This window comes from Xiphophorus couchianus, chromosome 11 (genome assembly GCF_001444195.1).
Source record: "Xiphophorus couchianus chromosome 11, X_couchianus-1.0, whole genome shotgun sequence".
Lineage (NCBI taxonomy): Eukaryota > Metazoa > Chordata > Actinopteri > Cyprinodontiformes > Poeciliidae > Xiphophorus > Xiphophorus couchianus.
In genome coordinates, this window is record NC_040238.1 from 4,079,845 (window position 1) to 4,092,389 (window position 12,545).

The following is a 12,545-nucleotide window of genomic DNA, read 5'->3' on the forward strand; positions in this document are numbered from 1 at the left end:
GCTTCTTTATTATGTCGATATAAATAAATATTCACCCCTTTGTTCAAAGTCAGGCTGTCAATATGTCTTATATGTTCCATGGCTTTTGGAGACTGAAAGATTAAAATAATAACATACCAGGCATTGTTTTTTTATTATATGACACACCTCTCATGCTGAGTATAGTTCAAAGTGCTTTGTAGAGAGACAAAGGAACAGATGATGTATTAAAACACCCCAAAAATGCAAACAACAATAGGAAATGTTTAATAATCACCTAAAACCAAATATTAACTGTTAAAAAAATGAAAAGCTAGAGTAGGACAGAGACAATAAAGTAACATTCTTCATTGCAGTAAACCTTCCTGTTGTCTGCTAAAGCTCCTTGTTTCTTCTCTGTAGAACTCTGGGATTATTATTACTGTGACAATCCAACATAGTTTTCACCACTTATGTTTGTACAGAACAAATAACTAACACCTGACTTGGACTTTCTTGATTTTAGCTGCAAAATATTGTCATGTCATTCTGTGTATTGTATCAGATTTGGTCCATCTGTATGTAGTTAAATATTTTAGAGTTTAATTCCAGAGCCCTAACAGATGATTTCACAGGCAGCACCAGCCAATTGGTCATTGAAACCTACAAAGCTCCCAGTGGAATGTCGTTCTGTTCTCAGGAGCCTATTGATGTTCACTGTTGACATCTTCCAGGATGCAGACAATGCATTTACTGTTTTAGTTTGAACATATTTTCTTCCAGTAAAGATAAAATACAGAAAAATCCTTTTCATCTACTTCTATCTCTGAAGTTGGAGTAAGAGTAACCTTAGATTATGGGCTGGATCAACTTCTGTGGTCCCAAATATTTCACATTCCATAAAACTGTTCTTGATGTAGCAAAACACAAGCAGATCTGTATTGAATAATTTGTACCAGTAGTCGGAATGTCTTAGTAGTAGATTAACTGACATTCTTGACCTTCGTCCATTTTTTTTACTTTGATGTTTAATGGCATAGATGAGATTAGAAACGTAGATTGAGACCTTTGCATTGTGACTCAGCTCTCTCTTCGCCACAGCAGATTGGTACATCACTGCAGATGCAGCACCAATCTGCCTATTGTTCTCCCACACTGGTCCCCCTGACAGTACAGGTGAACTTTCCTTGATGTCCACGCAGTATTACTGAGTCGTGTCAACCAACATAACCCAGCAACATACAGAGGCTTAAGAAACTTTGGGCGACAGACACTGACAGCTTTGCAGTTGAAAATATTTCTGGCACACCAAGGCAGTAGAGCTGCTAAAAGATACTATAAGAAATGTTCCAATTCTAGAAATGTTGAGGTGCACCAGCTGGTGGTTCCTTAATAAGAATGTGTCGTAAAACGAGAACTATTTCTGCATTCCTTGAGTTTGGCCTAGTCCAAAACATAAGACACTCCAGGCCTTTTTTGGCTACTACTTGCATATTCTGCCGTTTTTCTCCTGAGTTTTGTGACATTGCAGTAAGTGTCTATTTTTTGTGATCCAGTTATTTGAGGAACCATCTTAGCCTTAAGACACGTTTTATAGAATTGAAACAAAATTCTGGCAAATACTTGGACACTTTTGTCATTTCGCAAAGGGTCCCTACTCTGGCTAATCTTTTTTAACACAAAGAATCCACTTTTGTCACATCAACGCATTAAGCTTCAAATCAGGTCCAAATAACAGGATTAGATCTACAGCCGTGCCACTACAAACAGCTTAAACAGATTTTGAGTTATATAAAAGCATTATCAACTGAAAAAAAAAACTCTGTAAAGAGGCATATTATGGCAGCGAGCCTCCTCATTAAGAGATTAGCCGGAGGCACAGCTCTTTGGGTAAAAGGTAAGCAACAGTGGACCTCTCTGTGTTGGTCTCACTGTAAGTCTTTTCTCTTCAAACTTCAGTCTTCTGATGGAAACAACAGTTTTTTTTAATACCTTTGGTCACTGCTGGCACACAGATTAGACCATAAAGTCTACCCTGTCTCTCAGCCATGGCTCCAGGGCCGTGGCTGCTGCTCCTCCCTCCCTAACAAGCTCTTTTCATCGTTTGCATCCACATGCTGCCTCGCATACAAAGTGAGCAGTGTTGAGTCAGTGCTTCTCTCATGACCCCACAGAGCTTTGGAAAACCTTCAAGAACGTTCTGTTTTAAGAAGGATGATGGGAGGAATGAAAATGAAAAGAAGAAGCAGAAATATTCATCTGAGAAATGACTTTCAAACCTCTTTCAGCTTTTGAAAGCTTCCATCACTTTTAATTCTTTTTGCAACTTTCATTCTTTTCTGTACTTAAGCATGTAGGTAGGCATTTTTTGTTTTTCTTGATCTTATAAGATAAACGCTTTTAAACATATTGTGTTTCTCTTACTTGCATCTCTAAACATCTGTGTACATGGCTTTGTTGGCGGCTCAACTCATTCATCAAAAAATAATCACCCTTGAGTGAAACAGAGTAATTATGCAAGAATGTTTGTCATAGTCCAATAGAGTCAGTGGCAGAAGGAGACATTTTCCCATACATGGTTTATAATAATAATAATGAATTTTTGTTTTTAAACCAAGAACAGGAGATAAAGTAATTTCATGATTATAAACATGATTATAAATTTCATCCAAAACTGCATCCTACGTTTTTATATGAGCAGTTAACAAAGGTATTTGCACAAACATATATTTTATTTACATAATTAAATATTTAAACAATCATTTATAGCCTGTGTCTTTGAAATTACACACTGTAGACTAAAACAGCCACTTTCAACTTATGGACTTTATTTGGCCAGCATTCTTCTTTTACACAGCCATTAAAAAAAAAAGAAATATATATATAACATTCCAGAAAATATGGATTACAGATACAGTGGACCCTCAGGTTGAGGACAAAAACTGTCTTATAGTAACTGCTTATTACAAGATCAATAGGGTATAGAAAATGTTATGGAAGTTTATGTATGAAATGTTTTTAGTACAGTAATAGCTTACTTGTCAGTTTGGAAATAAAAACACTAAGCTCCTGCTTTGCAAAATGGAAAATAACATATGTATATAGTAATTACTCAACCAAGACAGCGTAGAGATGGTAAGAAGCAAATATCTTACAGAGCAGATATATACTAATGGCAATACAAAGTAAAAAAAGAAAAAAGTATCGACTTAATTATAAAACTAATCAATTAAATGGATAAAATGATGCAACAGATTCAACTTAAATACAATAATTGTGACTCAACATGTTCGTCTTGGAGTAGCTTTACAAATGCTGCTGCTGGAACAAAACGCAGTTTAAAAACGGGGTTTCTTAATGGGGCCATCAAACTCCTCGCGGACGCGAGGAGTTTTTGTCAAGAGAAATAAACAGGCAGGTGTTTGAGCAGTTCATAGTTGGTTGGTGGAAACAATCAAAGCGTTAAAAGTGATGTCTCCTCTGGGATTTGCTTTTGTTCATGTTTTCACCAACATTTAGCCAAGAGAAAAATTATTTCCTATTCTTGTGGTGTGTAATTGTTAGAACCATTTCCATTCTTACTTTCACCTTTGTAGAACATTATTGACTTAATCTACTTTTTCTCTACGCTTCTTAAAACTTTTACTTGTTATGGTTATACTGACCTGGTGTATCAGTGTTGTTCATGTGTGGCATAAGATTAAAAACTTGGGAAGAAAAACATGACCTTTCTTACAGACATAAATTCTCCTGAAACAATTTGTTCATGTCTCGCAAAGGCCAGCTTTCCTCTCGGCTCCTTACTCATCTCATTGTGATGTCAGACCTATTGATGCAGTGTCTGGATTGCTTCTGCATGCTAATTCACCTGTCATGATTTGCAGAAGCCTCTGTGCCTTTGCTTTGATTCTGCTTAGTCATCCTTTATTGTCTTTTCAGAAGAGCATCAACTCTTACTTTTATTATTATCTATTTACTTTTGAGGTCTAATATTCCCAATCTCAAAGCAAGTGTTGAATAAATATACACATTTTACATTCTACTTAAAGGTATTGAAGTTTCTTTATCTTTTTTTCTCTTTCTTTAGGAAAGATCTTGTTTAGGAGAAGCCATATCAGAGATGTGGCCATGAAGAGACTAAGGCCCATCAACGAGTACTGCAGGGTGAGTTTGATGATTAATACAACTTCTGATTTCTTATTGTTCAGTTTTCTTGAATTAAAATTACAACAAAAGATTGCCAAGAACAGTGGCATCAATGTATGGGTGGATAATAGAAAATGTTTTCTTTTTTCTCCTGTGAACTAGAGATAACAATATATTGAATCACAATCATCATTGCAATATCAATGTGTGCAATAATACAATCTTAAAGAACTGCTTACATACAATACTTAATATTGCAATTCATGCATAACTTTGAATGCCAGTGATACAAATATAGTTGACCTGCTTAAAAGGAGTTGCAGGAAAATCGTAATGACAGAATGAGTCAGAAAATGGGATCCAATTATGATAGAGATAATCCTTACAATATTCAGCAAATCATTGTAAACATGTACTGCAGTTTTTCCATCTGTTCTCCTTTGCCAAAAGAGCATTTTCTTTGTAAAATTAGAATTTAACTGCAGTAACAAGGACATAAGGAAATGTGGTTATTGTTTTTTTATTACCAGACATCTTCTCAGAATTTCTCAGTGTTCAAGCTTGAGCCTTGCTTTTTCAGCTGTAGTGAACATGTAGGTTGCGGTGGCTACTATAAGCAAAACTGAGGTAAAGACAAAAAAACCTCCTGTTGCTGAGCTTGCTCCAGTCAGCATATGCACAACACGCTTACTTAAACCTTTTCTTTTGGATTCTGTCTGCTTGTTGTAATGCTACAAATCCCCTGAAAGGAGAAATAACCTTTAAATTTGTCTTTTATTTACTGTTTATTGTATGTCTACCTTAAAACAAAATTAAAAACAATCTCCTGCCTTTTCTATTAAGCATACCTTGATGTTTCCACTCTACAAATTAGTCTCTAATATTCAACTGTTAAACAACTTTACCCAGAGTAAAAGCAGCAAATCGTAGGACCCCTGAGGTGAAGCGACTTTTATGTATGATAAACAAAGAGGAGGGCTGGAGGCGCTCCTTAGTCAAGCAGTGTTAAAGGAATGCACAGTGGGTGTAGGCTACATCTTTAACCACTTATGACAAGAATAAGCGTTTGGGGGAGGAATGCATAAAGTTGTTGGTTCTTGTCTTTGGGTGGGGATGTTTTGTAGAAACAACTGAGCCAATTTTACATTACTTTTTTCTGTCTAAGGCATTAGATTTAACCTTTGAGAGATTTGCTATGTTTTTATTAAAAACAGCATATTTTCTTATATATATATATATATATATATATATATATATATATATATATATTACAAGCTTTTGAGGTTAGCTCTAACAGGGGGACAAAGTGAAACTCAGGGTTTTCCTGAAACAGCAAAGTCAGCCCTGGTTTTACAGCTGATGCTTCATTCTGACTCATGTGGAATTTCCCGAACTGGGCAGCTTTATGTTTTTATTCAGGTCATGAAACGGTTATGGATGAAAGCATGAGGGGGAAAGAAAATCATGGAGTCAGGGACTGGTTTGCCTAAAATCATTTGTCAGAATAAACAATAATGTGCATAACCTGCAGTTTTCAACATGTTTGCTAAAGAAATTCCTGGCTCAACATTTTAGATCCAGTTATTCTGAAATCATGTAGAGTGTCTCCCAAAAGTGTTCATTTCTCAATAATTTTTTCTCTTTTTTGCATTAAGATTACTAGAGTGTATTGATATTCTATGTAGTACCTCAGCACAAAATAGTGCATGATTGGCAGAATTTTCTAGACCTAGAATTTTAACATTTGGTTATTGAGAAAGGAAACACACTTAAATTTGATTTAATGGCTTCAAAAATTATTTTAAAATGTTTAACATTTAAATTCAAGATTTAAAGGAGTTGACAAATTTACTTTGTAAAAGTACAAACAGCAATCTTTATAGTTGTTATGTTATCATAGCTACAATCTGATGCTATGAGTTTAATCTTTGTTTGTTCACAAATGAGATGTATTTACCAAATACGTCAGTAAATTGTAAATTCGTTTTGTGATTGATTGGTTTTAAGCTCGGCCAATAGTAATTAGTAATAAGTAATTTCCCTGCTGGGATGTATAAAGTAATTCTATTCTATTCTATTCTATAATTAACTTTCTCCTATCTCCCAGATTCCACTGAATCTATTTCTGCTCAAGGCCCCATACAAGCTTCGGTCGACCCTATATGATAAATTACAATCTCTGCCTTCACATCTCCACTGGATTCCAGATTATGTCAGGAAGGTGTCATTTACATGGCATCAGTAGGGATCAAGCTTTTCCGTTGAGTTTGTAATAAGCATCACAGACTCTCTTTGTTTTGGTTGCTCTGGCTTTATGAGACCAGTTTTTCCAATCTGTGCTTTTCATTGTCAACACCAGCTGGACTTGTAGAATTTGTCCACGTGTTTGCAGGTCCACTCTGTGACCACATGCTGAAATCTGCCTACTGGAACGTAGCAGAGGCAGAGAAGGAGCGTGTGAGGTGTAAACACACACAGTCTCGACCAACAAGTGTGTGTGTGTGTGAATTTTGCGTTCACAAAGATATATCATTCTTACAGCATGCTTAATACACACCTCTAAAAGCACAACATTAGGTTACATTTGCAGTTTGCATTGAGTTTGTGCAAACAGAGCATGTGCTGTGGCTTTTAAACTTGACGCCTACCTTGATGTGGTATTTTCCTAAGAAACCCCCTCACAGGGGGTTCATATAAATGTTCATATAGGTGAACTTGCTCCTCAAAATGCCTTCCAAGTCATCCAGTTTGGTGGCGCACAAAGGTGCCGACAGTATGATTGGGGCCGGCTTTAGGTTTCGCGTCCTATTCAATGCATCAGCAATAAACCCATCTTTCAGTAACGGCCACACTCTGCCGGTGAAGTGCACAGCGCAGCACAGCAAAAATGCATGCAGTCGAGGATTACTGTTGTATAAAGAAACCTATTTAAATGATGATGCCAACTCAAAGTTTTATGTTTTAGTGATATGTTAAAACATATCACTAAAATAGAGGCCAAAATGTTCACATGTCCTCATTTGACCAGATGACTTTCTTCTACGTGTTCCACATGACTTTCAAAAACCTCCAAGCAGACTTCTGTAACCCTTCTTTCAACAATGGTTATTGGTCACTCTTCCACATGAGCCAGGCTTGTGGAGTGCATGACTAATAGTTGTCTGGTCAAAACATTTCCCAACATGAACTATGAATCTGCAGCTGCTCTGGTTACCATGGGCCTCTTGCCTGCCTCTACAATTAATTTTATCACTAATTCTTACCCACTTTGTGTTGGTATACCATATTAATAAATAATTTTGTAATGTGTTTAACATTTTTAAAAGATATAAATACTTTTGCAAAAAGTTTACATTATCACTTTACCTTGTGTAACAGATTGTAAAAATAAATTCTTTATCTGTCTGTCTTTCAAAACGTTACTGTTCAGCCATACTGCCACATTGCACTGTCCCTCATGAGAAGTAGTTCTTTCAATTTCATTATATTTTTCCTTGGAGAATACGCACATGCTCACTGTCACGTGCACACGCAGACACAAGCACTCACAATTACCTTAATGGGCCCCCTGCAAAGAACATCCATAAAGTCCATTTAATGTAATTTACGCTGAGCCGCTCTCCTGTCTCCTCCCTGGGGAGAATCATAATGAGTGGACAGGCCACAGACTGACTCCAGGAGATAAATAAATCCAAAGGAAGGACAACTGGTTCATGATGCACTCTGACCTGAGGCACTGCGCAGCACCATGGCCTGCAGGATGTAATGTTATCGCGCTCCCCTGGTGAAAACCTCTTGCAAATTTAAAATGAGATACTTGTCTTTTGTATTTTACAAATTAAGCCTTTGTTCAGGGTCATGTGATCTGTATTGTGTATAAAAGCGCATATATGTGCTCATAAGCATGCTTCTATTTTGTAAAGAAGAAAAAAGTGCTTTGTCAGTCGCAAGAATTGCAGTCTATGTTTGAGTCCAAGCCAAACGGCTGCTTTTAACTACGACGAGCCAAATGCAGCAGTTGCGACAAGGACACTCGGGTTGGGCCTTCGGCTTTCATTCCACATCAGCCCTGACTTTACGTCAGTGGATGACAGCCGTTGTTAGAGGTTGACGCCGTTCCTCTGAAGGACAAAACTGAAACACTTAGGAGTATTAAAATCAGAGGTGGAGAGCAGCAGGGGAAGCTTGATGGATAGCACTGAGCTCCGGCTTGCCTGCAAATGGAGGAGTTGCCTGGCTTTATCTGAAATCAGAGACAGTCCTCATGCAGAAAGCTGTTGGCAGCAGAACTGTTTCCTCTCTTCATCGTCATGCTGTTGAGGTGATTATCTGCTTCACCGCTGCCCATCAGATGGTGAAAAAGCGAAAGATTAGATGATAAAATAGCATTTTGATAGCGAAAAAATAAAAAAAAAGATTTCAGTGACAGCATGACAGGCTGTGAGAGATGGCAAGAAGGAGACACAGCAGTAAATAGAAACTGAATAGTGCTTGTTTTTCATCTAAAGTTGATTGTCAGAACTAATCGGTCTGCTGTTAGAAATCCTCCATAGATTTGTTGGATGTGGGGGGATAGATCAATAAACTTAGAACCAAAGAGAAGGATAAGTGAAATACAAAACACAAAATGCTGCCTGATTGCTTATTTTAATAAGGCAGACTCTTGTCTTGTGAAAAAAAGTGAATGAACGTACAACACACTGAACCGTAAAATTAACATCAATGGTTTGACAAAAATTCCAAAGCAGATACTAAACAGGTCAGAATATGGCAACTGCAAAATATTACAATATAAAGAGCTAGTTCATTCTAGTTCTGTCAACATGTCTTAAAGTGTTAATATGTTAACAGAAATTCAGTTGAGTTCAGTTTATTTACATAGTGCCAATTCACAACATATGTCATCTCCAGGTACCTTACCAAAAAAATAAAAAACAAAAAGAGTAGATCAGCAGCAGAAGCTCTTCTTAATTCAGCATAAATCCATGCTTGAGGGCCAAAAGCAAACTGGACCTCCCCCCTCATAAAATAACTCTCATCTCCAAAATGTCATAGCTTTAAATGGGAATGCTATTTTAGAAATCTTCAATCCATCTTCTTGTTTACTTTTAGTTATTGTATACAAAGAAATGTCATCCACAAAGAGTAAAACTATAGGTTTCATGTCTTTCTAATTTTCCTTTCTGTAGGCTTTGATCCAGCTGCCAGTCTACATCTCCCAATGTGAGGAAGTCCGAGTATTTTTTGAGACCAGACCTGAAGACCTCAACCCACCCAAAGAGTAAGCAGCTCAGACATGAACTCATGTACAATGGAAAATGATTGTTTCTGTGGCTCAGGCCATATCCTGTATGCATTTGCAACCCATTCTGTTTGTAATGAGCATTCATTACACCCTCTAATGAATGTGATTTCATAATGTCACTCTGCTTCCTGTTGGAGTTTTTTCCCAGTAGAAACCCATTTAGTCATTATTTCAAGTGCTGAGTTAGCACTTTAGCATGTAGCTGCAGTTCCAGCATAATCCAGCTGAGACTGCAGGCTGCTTCCTGACACACTTTTTCTCTCTCTAAATCTAACTGAACATGGTTTAGTCATATTCAGCACTGACAGCAGCTATGTGCATTAAATGACTTTAATGGGCTCAAACTACCAGAACACAACACACCTCTGGGTTTCAGTTTATTAAAGATTACCTGCTCCTGTAGAGCAGTGGAGGCCAAGTTCTCATTTTGACCACTGATATGTGTTTGTTCTCAACAGTTGTCAGTTAGGTTGTTAGTTTTGACCTACATCCTCACACATTGATGTGTATTGTTGAAGTTTCCTCAGCAGGCAGGAAACAGACAAATACTCTTATGACTTATGATATACGTTGATATACAGAGATGATGGACTAGCAGTAAAACCATGAACAGAGTGGAAGGGAATGAATTGTATTGCTTTGTTGTTTTGGTTGTAGATTCTCTCTGCCTAACATTTGGATTATTCTACTTTAAACTAGCTTAGAGTTTAAAGTAGGTTAGCTTAGAGTCTCTTTAGCAGCAGGATTGTAATATCATTCTGTTACACTGTGGGTGTTTATTTCATTAAAAACTTTGACTTGAAGCATGTTGCTTGGTCTTTTGAAGTCCTAATTTTATTTCTGAAAGGCTCTCTCCATAATATAAACAGGAAACCTTTTCAAGTTTTTGTTTTCAGTAGTGACATGAATGATGGATCACCAGAACATTTGATTTGTGTTCTGGTCTATGGGCAGCTGCTGTTTTCCTCCATGTTATCCTCTTAAAACTTATGGAAATATATTGTACATTGTAAACGAACAGAGAGCTGCACAGTTTTTATTTCATGTTTTGGATCTGTCTATCTGTTGTGAAGTGACACTGAGTGAACAGCTGGGGGTTGTTGACCAAGGACAATCAATACGAGCTGCTGTGGGGAATGAATGTTAAATGACCCTGCTGTGTTGCCGTCTATAATGTGGAAGTCATTTTGAGGTTTGCTTTCTTCTTTCTCTTTTATTGAAGGAGGCACAGGAATAACTTCACCTCAGATATACTGAGCAGAATAAATGTCATGGAAGAATTTAGAACCACTTGAAGAGGGAATACATTCTTGACAGTTTTCTGATTTAAATCACACATACGTTCTGAATGTGAAGCAATCAAAAACTTGCTAACAGGTTGTTGATTTGTGTGTTTCAGACACCTCAGACGTCTCTTTCTTTTTTCTCTCGTCTCCCGTTCTCTCTGAGGGGTTTGCCAAAAACATTCCGCCTTACTCTGCATGCAAAACCTCCAGCCATTTCTATGGAGGCGAGAAAGGAAACATGGGGAGTGTACTTGAGGAAGACGAATATAGAAAGGTTCTTGGTTTGTCTTAATTGAAATTGGATTATAGCCCTGTGTTAGTGCAGCCTATTGTCTGGCTTTCTGACAACAAGACTGGTGTGCAGACACAGTAGCCAGGCGAAGATTTATCATGGTCTATAAATCCACTCTAGTAAGACATGACATGCAAGACTTTTTTCTTAAGTGCAGGAGGGAGGAGAGGAACAGGAGAAGTTGGCTGGAAAGGGGAAGTAGATGCTATCATGCCAGAAGAGATCACTGAGAAAAGGAGAAATCTAAACAGAACAGGAAGTGTTGTAACACAAGTGAGACTACGGCAGAAAAAGTTAAAACTATGGAGGACTAAAGGCAGAGAATAACTTATTGATTTATTAGATATGGTTTAGAATGATTGTAAAAATGTTGAAGCTTATTTACAGATTTTTCCCAATAAATTAGGATTAAATTAATTAAGTAGGTAATTCAATTCAGAAAATGCAACTCTTATAAAAACACATTACTCAAATTAATTTATTTAAAGGATATATTTACATCCTCCACTAAAAGGATGTAACATAAAAGCTGATTCATAGGTTACAATATAATATAGCTGTATATTCCCAGGTAGTTGTAACCAAGACAATTAAAGTAAAACTGAGTGGAAGAAAGAAGTGTGGGAGGAAAAGGTGCACAAACATTAGGTTAATTATACTATGCAGACCATAGACATCCATTTCAGTAGACAAACATTTCTGTATTGTTCCATCTCATATGTAATATAATTTTTTTTTTAAGAAACAAAATGTGGTATTTTGATTTCGTGCAACTCATACGCATCTAAATTAATAGAAATAAATACATAAAATGCAGAATAAATCTATAGAACTTGTGAGTTTCACTTCTTAATTCAAATTAAAGAAGTAAATTAACGTTTTAATGATATTCAAATTTACTAGAATATAGGTGGAACTGAAGCGTGTTGATGGGGAGAGAGATGTCTGGGTTTCCCACCTGAACCTGTTACTGCCACAACATGATGGCCTTCACTGTTTGAAGATAGATAGAAGCTTTGTAGTGCTAACAAAAATGTGTTTTTTTATTTCCCATCATCCCATAAATGATGATTTTGTCTTACTCTGCGAGGAGTTTGTGTTAAGATAGCAGCTGTTTTCTGTGAGCAGCCTGAGCCTCAGTGGTGGAACTGAACTGGTCCTTAACCCTGACTCAGTCCTGGAACCAGCTCTGTGGAGGCATTTCCTGACTGCCAAGTTCATATATGAGCATAGTCTCACTTTAGTTAAAAAAAAGAAAATGCTGGACACATTTTCCTATAGTAATTATAACCTGTTTCCTGTGTTTTGTTTCTTTTGGCTGCCTTTTTGTTTCTTTTTATAGTACTTCAATTGGAAGTCTTAGATCGAATCAGATTGTATTATCTGGTCCCAGATAATACAATTAGCAGTTTTACTGATCAAACAATGCTTTGTGTGTGTGTGAGAGAGAGAGAGGAAGAGAGAGAAACTGACTATTTATGCTTGAAAATGTGTAAGGAGTGATTCCTGGGAATAACCATGATGGGAGATGATGGAGTGAGAGAGGCAGACATAAAAA

The 12,545-nt window shown here is 36.9% G+C and overlaps 1 protein-coding gene across 4 annotated transcripts in view; it reads left to right on the forward strand.

Annotated features, from left to right (window-relative positions):
• Window positions 1-12,545, forward strand: part of sh3pxd2b (SH3 and PX domains 2B) — a 36,276-nt gene that overhangs the window by 13,096 nt on the left and 10,635 nt on the right. For all 4 annotated transcript variants that reach the window (XM_028032232.1, XM_028032234.1, XM_028032233.1 and 1 more), the window contains exons 4-5: window positions 4,046-4,122; window positions 9,294-9,385. In XM_028032232.1, coding sequence (XP_027888033.1) covers window positions 4,046-4,122; window positions 9,294-9,385 — 169 coding nt within the window. The remainder of the gene's footprint in view (window positions 1-4,045; window positions 4,123-9,293; window positions 9,386-12,545) is intronic.